Source organism: Cricetulus griseus (assembly GCF_003668045.3).
Source record: "Cricetulus griseus strain 17A/GY chromosome 1 unlocalized genomic scaffold, alternate assembly CriGri-PICRH-1.0 chr1_0, whole genome shotgun sequence".
In the NCBI taxonomy this organism is placed as follows: domain Eukaryota; kingdom Metazoa; phylum Chordata; class Mammalia; order Rodentia; family Cricetidae; genus Cricetulus; species Cricetulus griseus.
Window position 1 is genome coordinate 158,877,055 of NW_023276806.1, and position 19,983 is coordinate 158,897,037.

Consider the following 19,983-nt stretch of genomic DNA (forward strand, 5'->3'; position numbering starts at 1 on the left):
AATAGGAAGTGTGCTAGAAGCCTCAGAATTTCATAAGAAACATCATGTAAATAGCAAAGGTTTGAAAAAGGACTTCTCCATCACTTGGCAACAAGCCAAGGAGATAGTGAGAAACTGTCCTACTTGTTCTTTTTATAATCAAATTCCATTGCCAGCAGGTTGTAATCCTAAGGGCATTCAGAGAAATGAGGGTTGGCAGATGGATGTCTTTCACTTTGCAAAATTTGGAAATTTGAAATATTTGCATCATACTATAGACACATTCTCAGGGTTCCAATGGGCTACTGCTCTTAACTCTGAAAAAGCTGATTCTGTTATCACACACCTGCTAGATGTGATGGCAGTTATGGGTATACCTGCACAAATAAAAACTGACAATGCTCCAGCATATGTCTCCACAAAATTGGAACACTTTTTCAAATATTATAACATAAAGCATATCACCAGTATACCACATAATCCTTCTGGACAAGCAGTGGTTGAGAGATTTAATAGGACACTAAAGGAAATGCTCCATTAACAGGCTTGGAAGACTAAACCCCCCAAACATAGGTTGCATAATGCTTTATTAACGTTGAATTTTCTTAATGCCAATGAAGAAGGGCAAACAGCTGTGGAAAGACACTGGACTACGAAAAAACTGCTGAACTCAGCCGGTATACTTCAAAGATGTGCTAACCTCTGCATGGAAACCAGGACATGTGCTATGATAGGGTCGGGGTTTTGCATTGGTTTCCACAGGAGAAGAAAAACTTTGGATACCAGTAAAGTTGATCAAGATTCGAGTTGAAAAAGAAAAACCTCTCGACGAGGACAAATGACAGGTATTCTACTAAGGTATATCTCATAAACTAAATAGAAACTTCCCAAAGAAAAGGGAAGTGTTTTGCTTTTATCTTCACAGGAAAACTCATCTCCAGAAGTCCATGAACACTGCATGGGTAGATGCTTAAGAAGAAAAGGTAGCTATAACCATCAAACAAAAGGAAGGTGCCATATGGTAAACTTCACTGCTGTCTCTCAGAGAGCTCTATTTCTCTTTATTTCTAGTCCCTATTCAATTAAATCAATGCTGGATTTAGAGGTGGATTTGGCTTTCCTCCTCTAAAATCCAAGCACGTTGTTTAACTCTAGCGTTTCTGTATTGTATCAAGAAGCCAATTGATGTAATACAGAATAGGAGAAGAATTTGGGGACTGTCTTTGTCTTTTCTTGGCTCTTTCCTTTAAGGTGTACACCCTCTCACAATTGTTATGCTCCCATGGTTGCCTTTTCTAGTATACATACTTACACAAGCAAACATTTCTCTGCTAATATTTATGTTTGAGTCCCACACAGCCAATGAAGACCTGCCTGACAGCAATCCCTGGACGCCCCAGAAAGAAAATGGGCCATACCTCCTCGACTGCACTGAATCCAACTTTCTCCATTTCAACTGACACTCCTACCAGAGCTTCTGGTACTGACTTCAATCAAGTTGAGGATTTCAAGCAAGATCTTCAATCAAGCAAATCCCATCTAACATGGACTGGATGCAATACATTCAAGACTTTCACTATACTAACATTTTCTTCCTACAGGACCCCACAAGGCTATCACTGCCCCATTTCAGCAGGAACTAACTTGGAGGATGCTACGCCCCATTTCCCCTATTGTTGTCACTTAGGATAGTTTATATACCTGGTTAGGGATAGCTTCCTATTGTTTATGGTTAGGATGAGAAGGAGGTGTTCAGGCTTGGACACCTCTTTCAGATGACTCTAGGGTTTAGTTAAAATAGACATATTTAGGATGTGACATAAGCAGATTGTTGTATCTTCTTATATTTCGCCTTTATGATTGTTAATTTTGGATACATTACACTGTTAAGTTTTAATCCTCTTTTAGACTAAAAGGGGAATTATAATGGATGCTATAGCCATACCTGCTTAGGGGCTGGCTACAGGTGTGCCTGACCACGCCTTCCAGGGTGTGGTCAGGGTGGTGTAGGGAAAGTTGAAGAGTGAGGGAAGCTTCCATGGCGGACCTGCTTTTGCTTTCATCTTCAGCTTGCTGTACTTACTGCTGCCCCGCCAACTGGCTAGGTCACTCTGTAAGTAAGGCTTTTCCCTATTAAATCCCCTTGTATTTTTACCTGGCTCCATATTGGTAATTTCCTACATTAATGGGGCTTTATGAAATTTTCCTCCATCCACATTGGCATGTCACCTGGTGTGGTCATCTTACAGGTTTTGTTCAGGCAGCCAAATTGTTGGGATTTAATGGATTTGGCTTCCTTATGTCTAAGAGATACTATCTTGAAGCAGGCATCAAATCTTCTCTTTCCCTCTTCCACAATGTTGCCTGAGCCTTAGGTGTAGGGGATGTGTTGGGGATATACCAACTGGGCTAGGCACCAGAGATCACTTATTGTCCACCTTTTGGCCAATTGCAGTAGTAGTCTCTGTCTACCACAAAAGGAAGAGTTGTTGATGGGTATGACTTACACTTACCATAAAGTTGGAAATGATATTGAATGAAGCTATATTAAATTTAGATTCTCTTCTGGGGTATATGACCTCTCCAGCCACAGATTCTTGCCTGGACTTAAAGTTCCCTTCTATAAGGCAGGTCTTAAGTCCAGTGGGACAACTGTTGGTTACTACCAAGATATAAGTGCCACTATTGCATTCTGCCAAGCCAGGTGTTGTGGTGGTTCATGGGACTTACAGAAGGGTGGGATGGTTGATAACTTTTCTCCCTTGGCAGCTAGCAGAGCACCTTCCAACACTATGGAAGCTGGCCTTCCAGGTCAGCAGCAACTTGATTCGTCAAGTTGGTGACCTAAGGTGTGGTGTCTTCAGCAATAGGACCTTATCTTCAAGTTCTGGGAGGCAACCAAAGGCAACAGCAATAGCCTATTTTTATGGGGTGTGGTATGTTGGATCCCACCCCAACTAACAACTCAAAGGAAGACATCTCTTGCCTCGCACTAGGTTCTTTATAGATAGACAGACCATGGCTCCTTTATGGCATAACTTCCTTTAAGCTATGTATATTTGTGTATGTGTGTGTGTCACAAATATGTGAATTATTTTTAATATATATTTGTGTATATACACAATATACTTTTAAATAAGTTTATTTTCCTAAGTAAACTTATTTTTCTAAATAAACATATGCTTCTCTATGGCTTTTCAAACCTCCTTAGTGTTATTGATCTCCTTTTTCCTCTTGCTCTGTTACCCTCCTTCCCCAACTCCAATTAACCCCTCCCATTTTCCTCTTTCCCCACGCGTGTTCCACTGTCCCCTCTCTGGATCCCCTTTTATGCACCTGCCCTATGGTTCCTCTCTGCTTTGTTGGCTTCTACAGATAAATTATATGCTTTGTCTGTGTCTGGGTTACCTCACTCATATGATATTTTCCAGTTCCATCCATTTACCCACAACATTCATTTTTTTTACAGTCAATTAAAATTCCATTGTGTATATACACCACATTTTCACTAGCCAGCCATTATGATGGCTACCTAGGCCAATTCCATTTCCCAGCTATTGTGAATAGAATGGCAAGGAATGTGTCCTCTGCAGTAAAGATGCCTGGTGGTACACCTGGCTCATTTGGAAGGTATACTTTTAGCCTTTAAAATAGTCTCTACACTGATCTCCAGTTGCTTCACCAGTTTGTAATCCTAAGTGAATTAGTATTATCCTCCCCCACACACCCTGGCCAGCATTGGTTTTCTTGGCCTTAGCCATTCTGGCTGGAGTTAGATGAAATCTCAAAGGAGTTTTAGTTTACATTTTCCTGATTGCTAAGGTCATAAGGACATAGATTATATTTTTAGGTAAGAAATAACATCTTGCATGCAGCAAGCCTGTTAGATGTGCATCCTTGTCTATAGATTGGGGCCCTGTTTGTGGGAATTGTCCATGGCTAACAACAGTTCATTATTATTTCTTTCCTTCACATTGTTATGCAAGGTAGAGTGTCCAGGACAATTCTGAAGTCATGATAAGCATTGATTTCACTTCTGCTTCTAGAGGGAAGTGTTTAGCATTCAAGCACAGAGGGCAAGTGATATGAGGATTTTTCCCCACTCAGAATTCTATGATTTTATTTTATGTTCAATTGTGTGGTGTGTGTGTGTGTGTGTGTGTGTGTGTGTGTGTGTGTGTGTAAGGGAGGGTTATGTGTAACATGGGTGCTAATGTCTGTGGATGCCCAGGAGCTGGAGTTACAGCTGGCTGTGAGCTGCCCAGCCTGAACACTGGGAATTGAACTCAGGTTCCCTAAAAGAGAAGTGCATATGCTTAACTGCTGAGTCATCACTCCAGCCCCTTTTCTAAATGAAGGAAATGTCCATTAACTTAGTGTTAGAGTCATGGATGGCTGTTTAACGTTATTGAATTTTTTGTGCCCATTTGAGATGATGATTATTTTTCTCTTTTTATCTACTAGTGTAGTGATTGGCTTTAATAGATTTTCTAATTTTGAATTACATTTGCATTTCTAGAAGTAATCCAATCTGACACCATGTATCTTTCAACACGCTACTTATTTTCACTAGTCATGCATGCACATGATCAAAAATAAAAATCTCTCTGCAGAGGCAAGTATTTTTAACCATGTGCACTTAACCTCTTCTAGTGGTTAGTTCCAGCTCTGAAAATTATTGTTTTCTTGAATTTTTCCTTAATTGTTAGTTTTGAAGAATGTATTGATTAGCTCAGAGGCCTCTCCTCTCTCTATTCTTCATAACTGTTCTGGTGTATCACCACATCCAGGTCTCCTACCATTCACCCATATGATCCACAAGCTCTCTGGTTGCATCAGATATGGACAACATCTCTGACTATTTTACTTTACAGCCTAACAGCAGGTGCCCCTTTGTTCCCTTCCAAGATTTCCTTTTTCAAACTTCACAACTTTTACACTTTCATCTGTATTCATAACCTTTATTCATTGTATCTCTAAGATGAAAATCAATAAAGAATATTTTCTGAGTGTGGCGATGCTCCTATGATTCCTGTACTTGGGAGGTGAAGACAGGAGTATCAGGAATGCAAAGCCACCCCTGGATATATAATACCTCATCTCAAAAAAAAAAGAGCAACAAAAAATAATATTTACATTAGGATTAGGATTAGGATTGCTTAGCTCAATATGACCAAATTTCTTTCATGAAGACTTAATGTCAGAATCCCACAAGCCATAAAGAATAAAGCTTTTAGGATGAAGATCAAAAGGATTGTTTTAATTCACACCAGCCACAAAACCATGCTATCACTTCATTGTACACTTCAGGTACATCACTTTATTGGACCTTGAATCTTTAATCTCTGAATATTTTTCCTCACTGAGAAATAACAGTTTCATTTCACCATATTCTTAATGTCTTTTGACTTCATAATTATCCCAACTGCTGCCTTGCATTAATTCATGTTTCCTGACAGTGTTCTTGAGACTGCTAAACTTCCAAAGTACAGAAGCATGATAGGTGGTCAAATAGTGAAACGTAGATCTAAGTGTGAGTGATAAAAGAAAGATAGGGACACTAGGAGACATCTTTATGACTTTTTGTATATAAGAAAATATTTGCATAATTGAACATAAAATATACTAACCACAACAGGTGCTGGGATTGAAGCACCTGCCCAGCAAGACCCTGTCTTAAAAAGGGGATTTACAAACTGCACAATAATAGAAAGTAAATTCAAAATTAACTAAAATAAAAAGACAAACAGGCCGGGCTGTGGTGGTGCATGCCTTTAATCCCAGCACTTGGGAGGCAGAAGCAGGCGGATCTCTGTGAGTTGGAGACCGGCCTGGTATACAATAGCTAGTTCCAGGACAGCCTCCAAAGCCACAGAGAAACCCTGTCTTGAAAAAACCAAAAAAAAAAAAAAAAAAAAAAACCAGAATGGGAAAGCATAATTGCAAGATGTATAATCAGCAAAACTTCTCTATACAAATATATAAAGGACATCTGCAGCTCTCTTAGATAGAAAGAACACTCCCAAAGAAAAAATACAGACGGCTCTTGAAAAGGAGGCCTCTGTAAAGAGTATGTCATAGGCAATACACAATACAGCATACAGCATGTTCAGCAAGATACATTTTAAACCAAAATGCTGTGGAGAGCTTGTAAAGATGCACATATGCCCTCTGAGGCAGCAATCCCACTCCTTGGCATATATATAAAAACACAACCATCTGTATCTGCAAGATCACACAGGGAGTTCAGAGTAGGCTCTTCCACAACAGCCTTCAGTGTTTACCTATGGATAATAAACAGTGCTATTACAGCCATGAAGGCTGATCTCACAGAAAGTGCTGAACAAAAGCAGCCAGATACAATAATGATGTTAGTCCATTTACACAAAACCCAAAATCTGGACAAATGTGTTAGAGATTAGAGGGCAGCAGGGTCAGTGGCCAGGAGGGGTCACCAGGTGGACTTCTGGGATGCTAGCATTGTCCCATGCCTTAATTAGTGATAGTTACATGGAATTTCATCTGTGACAAACAACCTGTATTCTCACAATTTGTGCTCTGTTTTATATGTATCTTCTTACACCGTAAATTTTTTTTTGTCCAAAAAAGTTTTTGATGACTTTGACATTGGACATGCCTATGTGACATCGGCATGGCCTCCTCTTTCGGAAGCCATCGACAAACAACAAAGAAAACAAGTACCAACAAAACAGTGCCATTTGGAATAAATAAAGGAAGAGAGGAAATCTCAAACCACAAAATGTGGAGAGTCATTCCCAAAGCAAATGCCATCAAATAGAGAGCACAGACAAGGAGGCGGAGGGTGATACTGAGCTGTAAATCCCAGAAAGAAATTGAGGATGAAGGACAGGGCTGTGAGGCCAGTCAAGCAGTCTTGCTATCCATAGTATTTAAAACGTGAATTAAAAGTGTAAATGTAATGTGTTAATCCAAAACTATGGCAGAGCTTTTCCAGGTTAAAAATGGAAAGCCAATGGCACACCATATAGAGCAGTGGTCCTCAAGGTTCTTAACACTGCGGCGACCCTTTAATCAGTCCCTCATCTGATTAAAGTCCCCAAACCACAATATTATTTTCTTTACTACTTTGTAACCGTAATTTTGCTACTGTTATGAATCAAAGTTTTTGCTTTTGGTTTTTTTGGGTTTTTTGTTTTGTTTTGTTTTGTTTTGTTTTGCTTTTTGAGAAGGAGGATTGCCATCTCCAAAGAGGTCTTGACCCACAGGTTGAGAAGCACTGATGTAGAGTGAGTTGTATCTCACTGGCCACAGACATGCACCCCAAACCTAGACACACATGCAGCTTTGCACCAAATGACTACTCAATGCTGATCCTGAGGTCTACGGATCTGCGAGTCCTGTTTGCAGTAATGGTCCCTGGGTGAAAGCTCTGTCAACCAAACCATGACACTGTACAATGGTCAAATACAGTGGCTTAAAGACAGAGCTGAGAAACAGAGAATCCCTTCCTGCCTCTACGGTAGAAATACATACACATTGCATGACACATGGCTCCCATTTACCAATGTTCATCTGAGGTTGAGTTTGTGTTTGTCTAATTGTATCAGCACAAAACCCTCTGACAAGAACTCTCTTTATGCCAATGTTGGCAAGAAAGCAAAGTGCTCTGAGCAATGAACTCTCTTTTTAACCTGACACTTGATGATGGAGTGTGATGCCATTTGCAGGGATGGCACCGGAAGCAGTGAGGTGCACCTTAATGGGAAGCTAGGGAGGGGGCGACAATGAATTGCCTCACTGTCTTGCGTACTTCATGTGAAACAAATAAATTAATTAAAATGCCAGTTTCATTTAGTCTTCCCTGCTTGATGAAGCGGTACAAGTCATTAAAGCTATTAACTATACACTCTTCATATTCTGTGTAATAAAACATGAAGAGCATGTGAGGCCCCTCTACTGTGTGTGCAGGCACAAGGGCTGTTCCAGAGGGGCAGCTGAATGTGCCCCCCAACCCCACAGAACACCATTTAACTTGAAAGAACAACTGACAAGATATAAGGTGAATTCAGGCACAGGTAGGTGGCAAAAAAAATCTGAAAAAACGAAAGATGTCCATTGTCTGGACACCAAGGGACTATATGACAGGCTAAGTGCCAGTGAGAAATATTCAATGTTTAAGGACGAAATCCTGAATTTTGCAAAGTTTATACATACCACTATGGATTCTCCAGGACTTAGATTTTTCTGAGAGGAATGGTGATGTTTTAAGTTTACAGGGTTTGAGACTGGCCAAGGAAATAGACAAGAGTTTAGATGTTGTCATCATTACAGGAACCAATGTTTTCCAAATGCTTATGCTGTCACCAGAATCCTGAGCTGCTCTCAACAACCTCTGTCTGTTGAAAGAACTCAGAGACACACAGAGAGTGTAGTATAGAAGACAGGTTTTACAAAGTCAAGCGGGGCACTGTCAAGGGGGAAGACAGGCAAAAGCCACTGACCACTGTGAAGGAGAGCACTCCTGGATGACAGGGGATGTTAATCAGAGAGGCCACCTAGTTATCAACATTTTTAGGTATGATTTATGGTGTTTCTAAAAGTCCTCATGATAGCTTTCCTGGGGAAAGGGTCCTGTTCAGATGACTGGTAGAGCAATCCAGTAACAGAGTCACTTAGAAAGATTCTTGTCAGGTTATGGGCATCAGTGAGACCCAGTGTTTTCACTCCAGCTTCCTGCTGTCTGTGAAGTAACATACGCTTTGCCAATATTTTCCTTGTGGTGCCTTACTGTCCTCCCCCTTTACTGGGCAGAGGCCTATTAACAAAACCTGGGGCCCAAACTAACACCAATTGCCTATAAAATCCCCACAGTAATGATGCATCTGTATTTCCCAGATCACATGTTCAATAACAGGGTCTCTAGGAATTAGATACCATCTTCATTCCTCTTGGAGACCTTAATCCTCTGAAAGATGGAAAGTGTCAACTGGGCCCCAAATTTACCCGTTAAAAAGCTTGGCCAGGAGACTCATCTTACCTAGAAGGGCAATTCCAAGCAGCAATCCTTAAGGTCCCTGGAGGTCCTCATTAGCTCTGACCTAAGCACTTTGGTGTTCTTTATGGTGCCCTTTTCTAAATTCAGATTTGTTCCCAGATGACAAAGGCCCTCATGAAAACTCTCTGCTCCAGAAGCTTTAGAAATAGACAAACCCTGCCTAAAACTGTAGGTACTAATTAAAACCCGCAGGAAGGACCTTCGGGGCTAACAGTTAACTACTATTTGAAAGGGCTCTTCACCCATGCCTTTTATCTTCTATGGTCATCAAAATCCTAGGAATTAACCACTGAATTCATCACCCTCCAGTTAAACCTTGGTAAGAAAAGGAAACACCCCCTATCTTGTAATGAAGACTAAGTTCATCCAAATGGACCTGTCAATCATCTGGACAGAAAAGCCCCTCATGTAAACTATCTGCTCCAAAACCATTAGAAATAGATAAACCCTGCGTAAAACTGTAGGCTGACTCTCTTACCGCTTGAGATTGTTCCTCCACAGTGGTCACTCAGCCACTGCCTACACCCCCTTACAGCAATGGTTCTCAACCTGTGGGATGCCACCCCTTTGGAGTTGAACAACCTTTTCACAGGAGTCACCTAAGAGCATCAGAAAACACAGGTATTTACATTACAATTCATAACAGTAGCAAGATTACAGTAATGAAGGAGCAACGAAATAGTTTTATAGTGGGGGTCACCACAACATGAGGACTTGTACTAAAAGGTCATAGCACTAGGTAGGTTGAGAACGGCTGCCGTAGAGTATCCGCTTTATCTTGTAGTAAACTCTACCTCCCTCCCTCACTATATCCCATACATCCTCTCAATTCTTTCAACAGAGCAAGCAAGGACTAGGGGACTCATGGGAGACCGAGGATGGAGAGCCATGAGACAATACATGGTGTTACAATCACACATGAGGTAGAGGCCACATGGATGGCAAGGTGGACTGATATACTTTAATGCATATAGCAGAAAACAACAAGATCAGTGATGTAGTTTCAGAGAACACCCCAGAATCAACTACCCTCCCCAAAAAACACCATGCCACCAGCCCTGCTTTGCATGCAAAGAAGAATATAATTATTTGAAGAGGCCCTTTGAATATTCAGCATTTCCTAACTTCAATCTATGTGAGGCTGGATTTTCTTTACTTCAGTGAAAACATTACATTGGTGCAGACTGACATTAGAAGTTTAGAGAGTTCAACTAATTTTAGAAAACCAGATATTAAATAAATTTGTAGTAAGTTATTTCTGTTAACTTGTGGTAGATTTATTCATGATCTTCTTAAATTTATAAACTTTAACTTCCAGTTTTAATTTCAAACATAGCTTTATTACTTCTATAGCAATAAATCTAGTATTTTTTATTTTTATAAAAAAATTTTGAGTAAATTATATATTTCCAGATAGTTATAAATTTTATAGAGCTTTTCAAATTCATTTTCTTGTATTAGAATAAAAGTAAATCTGTAACAATTTAATTTTGCACTGTCAATGGTTACTTTTCTGTTGATATATATCACTTAAGAGAAATATTTTTATAATTAGTTTTCCTAAAATATTAATTTCACTAATAGTCAGGTCTCTCTCTCCCTAAATCATAACATTTTTATTTACTATTTTTTGTTTCCTAACCTATTATATACATACCGTAAAATGGTTTTATAAAATTCAGCATAATTTTTATGGTAATGAATTTAAGTTTAGATTGCTACTATTCTAATTTTATGTAGATATATGACTGAAGTTGTGATATTTAATGCCACAAAGGGAAATTAAGACCAGATAAACTTTTCTTTGTACCAAATCTTTTTCTGACAAAAAAAGATGACATTTTTTTTCTCTTTCTGATCTATGGATGTTAGACACTGTTGAGATGGACTTATGCTAAAGCCACCGTCAGGAGGACCAGGGAAGGGCATGGGGGAGTCCCTTATGCCCTGCACTGGGGAGCATCCCTTTGCAACTGTTACCATGTCAGAGCTCCCTGTCTTCCTCTGCTTCTGAGACAGTGGGAGTGTGAAGATCCCTGAGTCATTTACTTGGTGTGAGTTCCAACCTTATAACCAGAGTGAGTTTGACTCCTCTCAGGTGGGCCCTTCTCAGCTCTGCTTCTCTGACCAGTGGGCAGGATATTTCTAGACCCCAGCTCAAGGACTAACCTATTATGAACCCCAACTCCATGCCATTGGCTAGGTTCTGTTTTCCCTTCCTATGGGGCTCTTCCACTCACATCCATGAGCAAGTGACAAAGTCCTAGCCCCACCACTAATGCAGGATTCGAACCCTACTCCAGCGAGGGCCTCTGGCTAACCCTCTGGCTCAAAAAGTACTCGGTTTTACCTGGAGAACAAGGAAGGCTGTGTTTTTCTGCTGTAAATTGCGGCCAGGGATTAAAACAAGTTCTGTTCACTTCTTTGTAGAATTGCTCCATGTTTGAGTTAGAATGGGCAGTAGGAGCTTTCAAGTCAGTTAAACCCCTTTGATAGACTGATCCTAAAATAAACACCAGCTCTGTCTGTGTTAAGTCATGTGGATTGTCTTCTACTTGTGTCCAACATGATGCTTAATGTGATGATACTGCCCAGAGCTGGATAGATGAGGGACTGAACTAGTAGAGGAAGATAGCTGTTTCATTGCTTCAGCATCACGTCTCATTTGTAAAGATGCACATTACTGATACTCTCCCTGGATTTTTCCTAGAGCATATATGACCTGTGCTTATCAGCTAGTAGTCCAGCCTTTGGGCTCTCTGCTATTGTCAGTCCCTGGCTGTGAGGGCCCCCACTAAGGGGATGTAACCCTGTTTTCTTTGAGTCTCTAACAGGCACCACTTCCTGTCCGTCTTCAAGAAGATGGCATCCCATTGCTATCTCCCATGCATTATCTCCCTTCTTGTTTTCCATTGTGACTCTATTTAGTATAATATTTATTACCTAAAAACTGATAGTGTTGACAGTTGACTATTACCCATGGCACTGTCTCTTCTTGGCTTTTTTTTTAAGTGTGTATGTATATATGGTGAGCATGCATGTATAGATGTTCACAGGTGCACATCTCTTTACAAAGACAAAGGTGGATGTTGGTGGAAGACAAAGGTGAATATTGTATATCTTCTTTAGTAGTTTACCATTTTATTTACTGAGACAAGTGTTTCTTGTTGAACTCAGAGCTTGCTTATTTGGCTAATCTATCTACCTGAAGATACCATACCTACTCCAAAGTGCTGGGATTACAAGTAGGTCACCATAGGCACCCCAGTGTTTATGTGGGTATTGGGGACCCACTCACTGAGCCTCACAGTTGTAAAGCAATCTCTATAACCACTAAAATTTCTGGATCCCTTCCCAAATTTAAGTGATCAATGAAGTATCTCTTCAGTGGAACTCTAAGCTCTTGTAGACACTGTACCAGAACAGCACTGCTTCACTGCAATTGGTTCTCATCATGCCTCAGTAATTGCTTCTAGTGATATAGTAAATAGATGGACACACACACACACCTCCACTATTCTAGAACAGGCAAATCTCTGTCCCATAGGTAAATGATGTAACTGTCTGGGATTTGAGTACAAAATGTGTCACTCCATTTTTCTGCTACTAATTGTGCCATGGAGGCATAAGGGAATGAGATAATTGTAGAGAAACAGAGTCCCTGTGTTTAGTTGGTGTTGAGTTCATCTCTGGTCCCATTCCTTCAGGCAGAAAGACCAGCTGTGTTTCTGGGGTGAAACACATACTACGAACCAACAGTGTTCATCAGCTCTGTTCCACAGGCCTCTGCAGTCTTGACAGGGAGTTCATCAACTTGGCCTGCATTTGTAGCTTTCTGTATCTCATGTGTATTTAGCTGTGAGAGGCTGCATCTGGGACCACTAATCCAAAATGGTACTTTTAATTTAAAGTGTCTTACAGAATTTAATATTTTCATCCCTGTTGAATTAATATTAAGGCCACAAGAAAATCAAGACTAGAAGATTGCGTATATTTGAACGTAACTGCCACGTTAGCATCTAATAAATGTTCTCATGCTGAATCTAAAGAAGGTTGTACATTGCCAGTACCATTCTTTTGGGGTCTATGAGACAATGTGCAGAATATTCAACAAATGGGACTAATAATTCTGCTGGGATTTTTCAATGTCCTATGAATACCTATCATTGCTCTCAGATCCTGGCAAGGAACTCTGGAGTCCAACTTCCACAGATGCTATTCTGCCATTACAGTTCAGGTCTTGAATTGCTTTGTCAAGAACATCTGATTCCCCTTCCAGCTGGTACTTATTTGTATCTGTCCTATAATCCACTGTTTCCAGGAGAAAAGAATGCTCCCAGAGAACTCTTTTACTTTCCTGATTGTTCCCAACTTTCCATAAAAGATATCTATTTAGCTTCTGGTGTGTTAATCCTACTTTCATTAGCATGGTTTTCTAAAAGATGGGTTTGTATATTTCAGTGTGTATGCCTGTTCTAACTGCCCATGGCTAGGCTCATAGAAGGGAAGACCTGCTTCCCTGCTGTGTTTGTTCCATGACTCCTCTCTGATGGACATTAGCATCTGGTGCAGGACTTGTGGTGTAGCTCACTGCTGACAGAGATACTAAGCAAGTTTAAGACTCTGGATTCCATCAATAGCACAGCAAAGGAGTGGGAAGGAAGGGAGACAGGCAAAGAAATACTGGCACTGCTTTCTGCACACAAAGCGATGACAATTGTTCATCACCTCATGTGTAGATGAATACTAATATTGTTTAAAGCTAGATTACTGAAGTTTTCTTCCGGATGCTAATTTATGCTAATGAGTAGGAAATCAAACAAGTTTTATTTGTTGTTGTTGAGAGGTTTTTCCCTTTAGCAAGTCATTTTAATATGAACTTCATGGCCATCTGTGTATTTGTGGAAATCAGGTGGGAATTCAGAACTTCCTTCCAACCCAAATACAGAAATGAGCGAAGTCATCAACATGCATTAATTATCAGCCTGCCAGGAAAAGACTGGAGGGCAAGATTAATATTCTTTCTGCAAGGTAAAATGAAAAGCAGATTATACTTTACAACCGAGCAATTTCATAGTGAAAATAGTAAAGAAGTGTTAATGGTCTAAAGCAGAAACTAAAGAAACTAGAATGTGTGCTAGGAAAGCTGCCCACAGAAAACACCACCAGCAACAAAAACAATTAAGCTAAGATGAAAATGACTCAACTGGACTGACTGATATCAACTGGTTTAGAGAACACCATCCTCCATTGTGTACCCATGGCTGACATCATTAGTTGAGCCTGGCGATAACTCATTCTGACTCTCTGTACAGATGCTCACAGTTCTTCTTAGGGGCCTCTAGACATTTGGTGAGTGATAGTGTAGATTGCTATCCAAAGACATCTCACCTCTTCTACAGGCAGAGCACATGTCCCTACCTCACTCACATTGAGCACTGCTATGAGTAGTTTGGTGGGTTGGTAAGATAGGCCTTCCGTAAGCCTGTGTGATCTGACCTCGGGCTCTTGCTCCAGTATCTGCTGTAAATGGAACATGCTATGGGTAGCCATGAGTTCTGCAGGCTATCATGCATAGCAGATGCTCATGGACTTGTCTGAGCCCCATCTGCAGCCTGGGGCAGAACACAGGAGAAGAATAAAGATGTTCTTAGTTGTAAGTCACTGAGGGATCCTTGGTCCATCTTAGATGAGCCTTATGTATCTTCCTTAAAGTGAAGACCACAAGGAAAGGAGTAGAATAAAGTAGGCACGTCATCCAGAATTAATGATGATGGGATAGAAGAAGGGGTAATCATGCAGGAAGCATGATAAATGGGACCAGTTCCAGGTTGCTAGACTGCTCTGTGCAGGGTCTCTAGTGAACTCATCTGTATGATGCCAAGGAGAAGGGAGAACCCAGATGGAGGTGTGGATAATGACCCAGAAGCCTGAGATAGCAAAATTCTACCAGGTCTGGCATCAATAAAGGTTTAAGAATAAAGTCTCATAAGAAAGCTGTCTAATCAACATTTAACCTCCAACAAAACATTGTTATGCTAGAAACAGTCTTGGTCACTGAATCATCTACAAGGAGCTTGAAAGGACAATGTTGTAAGGTGCAAGAGCATCACTGAATAGCAATGCTACAGCTGAGAAAGCTGATTCCTGAAGCTGTAAGGGGACCGGTGCCACCTGTTTGAATTAAAGGGAAGATTTTCATCTCCTTTGTCTCAATGGTTCACTCATACCAACAAACAACCCAATAACAACAACAACACAGAGACATCAGTCTTACTGAAATATTCAGCACCCCATTACTCCTTGGCACCTGTTTCAGTGCTTACTATATGAGAAACATTCAAAAACTATTTTTGACAAGTGGATGAACAAATGCAAAGCTGAATGTTAAATACATTATTGTTGAGTCCACCATATATAAGTAAAAGTCATAAAAACGGTAATAAAGTCAAGTTAAACTCTATTCACCTGGCATTCATTCATTCATTTAATAGACTGAATGCCTGGCATGTGCAAGTGATGGTGTGCTCTATTATAGATAAAATAAAACAGTGCAGATCCTGCTCTCAGGAAGCCAATGGTAACTTAATGTATGACAATTAAATACACACACTCCAACAGACACACAAATGTAAAATACTAATAAGACTAAAGAGCCCTTGGAGAGTCTGAGTGGGTAAATGTTTTGGGCTGAAGGATCACAGAAACTCCCTCACACAAAAAGTTACCATGTGACATGCATATATGTTAAGACAAACAATATAAGGTTGTATCATTCCCAGAGCCCTGACATGCAGCAGCCAGCTGGGTAACATGTACACTCAGGTTGAGACCTGGCACACCCTATTTTGGCAACTGGTCCAAGGATCCTGGAGACTCCCCAAACCAACATCTCCTCGAAGCAAAAGGCCAACAAATCACAACAATAAAGTCTTAATAGTTGGTTGCATGTACACAGAGAAGATTCTGGCAAGTTCTGTAGACATTCAAACATACCAAGTAAATAATCTGTATATGAAGACAAAAGATCCACAATGGCAAACTCTGGAATGTTTGGCAGTGCCATGTAACTAACTTTGTCGGTTCTAGCATTCTTCTTTCCAATCAGGAGGTTGATTGTCAGCACAGCTTCACTGACCTAGAATGAACACATCAGAATTCATATATTTTGTGTTAGTACAAGCTATGGTTTGACTGTGCTTCTCTAAGTTCATGTTCTAGGAATTTGATCCCCACTGTGGCACCAGGAAGAGGGGAACATTTAAAGAGATGATTAGGTCAAGAGAGCTTAGCCCTGAAGTGTGGATTGAGAGAGAAGTCACAGGATAAGCTCCTTCTTACAGGAGACTCTGTCTCCCCATTTGATTTCTGTTCCCGCCCTTCTACCTTCTGCCAGGCAATGACAGAGCAAGAAGGCCATGACCAGGTGCTAGCCCTTGATCTTGAACCTACCAGTTCATTAGTAGATTCGCATTTAACATTAATTACCCAGTGTGTGCTGTTCTGTTGCAGCAGCACAATACAGACAGAAACAATAAACATGAAGACATGAATTCATAAAATAATATCTGATATACGTTGGAAGAAAAAAATCACCATATGAAAAAAGCATATGATCCCTGATATGTGTAATATGCAGCACAATCAAGCCAACTGGTTAGCTTTGACAATTTAATTAATGCATAAGTCACTTTAAATAAGTCACATCACCCAGCTGTGACATGCATTTGCCAAAATGTTGGACAGGTGCACATATATATCCAACATTTCATTAAGGGAAAATGGAAACAGTTGTGTCTGCTTACGAGCGATTATAAATGCCACACAGGTGTAGAGACCATTTGTAAAGTTTCTAAACAGACATGGCAGATAGAAATCCCTCTCAGAGTGTAACTTTTCCTTTCTTTCAAGCAGATCCATCGTGCTGCTATGGCAGCTGACAGATGGAAGACATGGGCAAGACAACAGGACGATTCAACAGTGGAGAACACAGGGAAGACAACAGGATGATTCAACAGTGGAGAACACAGGGAAGACAACAGGAGAGTTAAGAGTGAAGAACACAGGGAAGATAACAGGGAGAGTCAACATACACACACTGACCTGTGCAGCAGCTCGTATTGCAATCCAGGCCAGTAAGCTGAACTTCTCAAATCGAGTTGATGCGTGTTCTTTAATAGAACTCTGCCTTTTGCCAAGAGGCTAAAATAGTACACAAAAAGCATTTTAGGATTAAGATATCTCAATGTTTCTTGACAAACCTCGTCTTTTCCAAATGACATGTTGGTGGAATAATATGCAGCCATCAAGAAGTATAATATATTACTGCCGTAAAAAGATGTTTAAAATAAATCAAAAAGAAAACCATAGGTTAAAAATTTGTATGTATGTATGATTATACTTTTAAAAATGCACATACATTGCTCTCTATATAAACAGAAATTATACCAAGTCTTCAAAAGGATTTTTTCTATGAGTTTACATGGTTTATGTAATAAGTTAATGAAAATATCTTTTTACTGATGTCAAATTCAATTTTACCATGAATGTATTGTGGGCAAATAGACCAGGAATGAGGATTTTTGAATTTGTTCTGTTTCTCTGTTGTTTTGACATGGGTCCTCAAATCTCTGCAGGTCCCAAACTCAAGATTCTCTGGCCTCAGCCTCCTGAGTGACTCAGTGGATTTTTATGTTATGTTACTATTATGAAAATGCTAAGGGGATTGCATAACTCTATATTAGAACAGAAACCACAAAGAACAGTTTTTACTGTCACATATATACTCATATACATTCATTTTTTAAACACAAAAAGTCCAATGCTACAAAAAAACAAATACAGCAAATACAGTAACTTATACTTTCAATGATAACTGAAGTAAATAAATTTTAAGTCAGTTTTTAAAAATTTAAGTAATTAGACCAAGCATGGCGGCACAGGCCTTTAATCCCTGTGGAGCCAGAGGCATGTGGATCTCTGAGTTCAAGGCCAGCCTGATCTACAGAGTTCCAGGACAGCCAAGGCTATAAGAGAAAAAACAAACAAAATTAAGTAATTTAATGTTTTAACTTTTAGATGTTCATTTTTAACTATTTCTTTATTCTTCAAGAAAACTGTAGAATTAGACATATAGTGACTTGAAGCATGTCAATGGTTTAGTTCTATCTAGAAGATTTTTGGGGAAGAAGTGAGGTCCTGAATATCAGGGATGTTAAGTCACTGGGTACAATGGTCTGATGTAGTCAGCCCACACAAGGGACAGGTTTGGAGCAAAGGACAGCAGGAGACACTTGCCCATGGGCATCTGAACTATACGGTTCTGCCCAAGATAAGGCCCAGTGAAGAGCTATATGGGCTCTAGTGTAGCAATGACTAGATGTAAGTCTGAGTGGTTTTCCTGACTGTAAGTCTGGAAGGAAGACTGACAGCCATGAATTGAAGAATCCAGAGTAAGGTGAAAGGAATTAGTGACAGAGACTCTGGGAAATGTAGCCAATTTTAATTGAGGCTTTTAATTACTGAGGAGGCTGGACTTGGGCTCAAAATAGACTTTAAAAAAATTGCTGGAGAAAGAACATGATGGGTTTTCTATTTTAGATAGGGAGGTATCAACATTGCACAGCCCATGTGACCAGAGGAAAAACAAAGAGGAAACTCAGGAGTGATTGGAAATGAAGACATAAAAACATGTTTACTTGTAAAAGATGTGATCCTGTATATAGAAAATCCTAGGACACACATGCATAAACACACACACACACTATTAAAATCAACAAACGTGGTGAGGGCATGGGTTAAAAAATTCAATGATATATGTGCAAATCAAACACATTTCTACAAATAAATTCTCTAATTTGTGTCCCAGAAGTCTTAATATTTAATATTGTTAAGACAAACTGTCACCAGACAGTACTGCAGCTTCAACAGAATTCCTCAAAAAATACAATTCACTTTTCTTTTTGTAAATTGGGAAGCAAACTGGAAAATGTATATGAAGATGTGAAGGTCTCCAAGTATGAAAAGAATTTTGAAGATGAATCGTGGTGTTGGAGGATATGCGCTCTGAAACCTGAGACCTTACCAAAATCTATAGCAACAAAGAGTGAGACACTAATAAAGGGGACTCAAAGATCAATGGATTCTAAAGATCTCCGCACACCACTCAAAGCATGGCCTCTAAAACAGAAAAAAAATTCATCCTGGACTTCATAAAAATTAAAACTTGTTTGTCTATAAACACCGCAAGCCACCAGCTTGGAGGAAATGTTTGCCAATTGTACATCCAGTAGGAGATCTGTGTCCAGTATATGTACAGATGAAAAAACGCTGTCACAACTGATTTTCTCTTTAAACTATTTTCCTTAATTTAACTGCCTGGGAAATTCTATTCCTTCTTCTAAACTTTCTTATCTGTGGAGACTTAGTCTTCCCATGGAAGGGAATTAGTTTATTTGTTCAGTGTCTCCACCTTGCCATATTGTGTTCGCAATCCTAATCAAGGTACCATTCAATTGTGTTTTTCCCTTGCTAGACTCTGGGCTCTGTAGGGAAAGTAAAGGACAGGCCTGGTACCACATTAAGCCCTTCAAAAATGTTTGGATAATGAATGAATAAATAGATGCGCAAAAAAATGGTTAGTTAGACTTAACTAACAATTATTGGGTAATCTACTACATATAAAATACTTAATGGAGAATATAGATGCTGTGTTGAAGTTATGTAAAGTTAATGGTACCTAATACATCATGCTCAATACTTTGTTTATGCTCATAGCTACACTAACTGGTATGTATAACCACCTCCCATTCAGAGGTGGGGAAGCAAGGCTTCCAAAGTCACTCTGGTACATCAGAGTGAGATCCAAGCTGCTTACACACCACTAGAAGTGAACCAATACTACTGTTTATTTTGTTTTACATTTTGTTTACTAATTTCAGGGGCGCATGTATGCCGTAGTGCACATG

The 19,983-nt window shown here is 39.8% G+C and overlaps 1 protein-coding gene across 1 annotated transcript in view; it reads right to left on the reverse strand.

Moving 5' to 3' along the window:
- Cfap54 (cilia and flagella associated protein 54) overlaps nt 1-19,983 on the reverse strand; it is a 293,678-nt gene that overhangs the window by 63,632 nt on the left and 210,063 nt on the right. Inside the window, 2 exon segments of the mRNA XM_035451711.1 lie at nt 16,013-16,154; nt 17,120-17,218. Of these exon segments, the coding sequence (XP_035307602.1) occupies nt 16,013-16,154; nt 17,120-17,218 (241 nt within the window).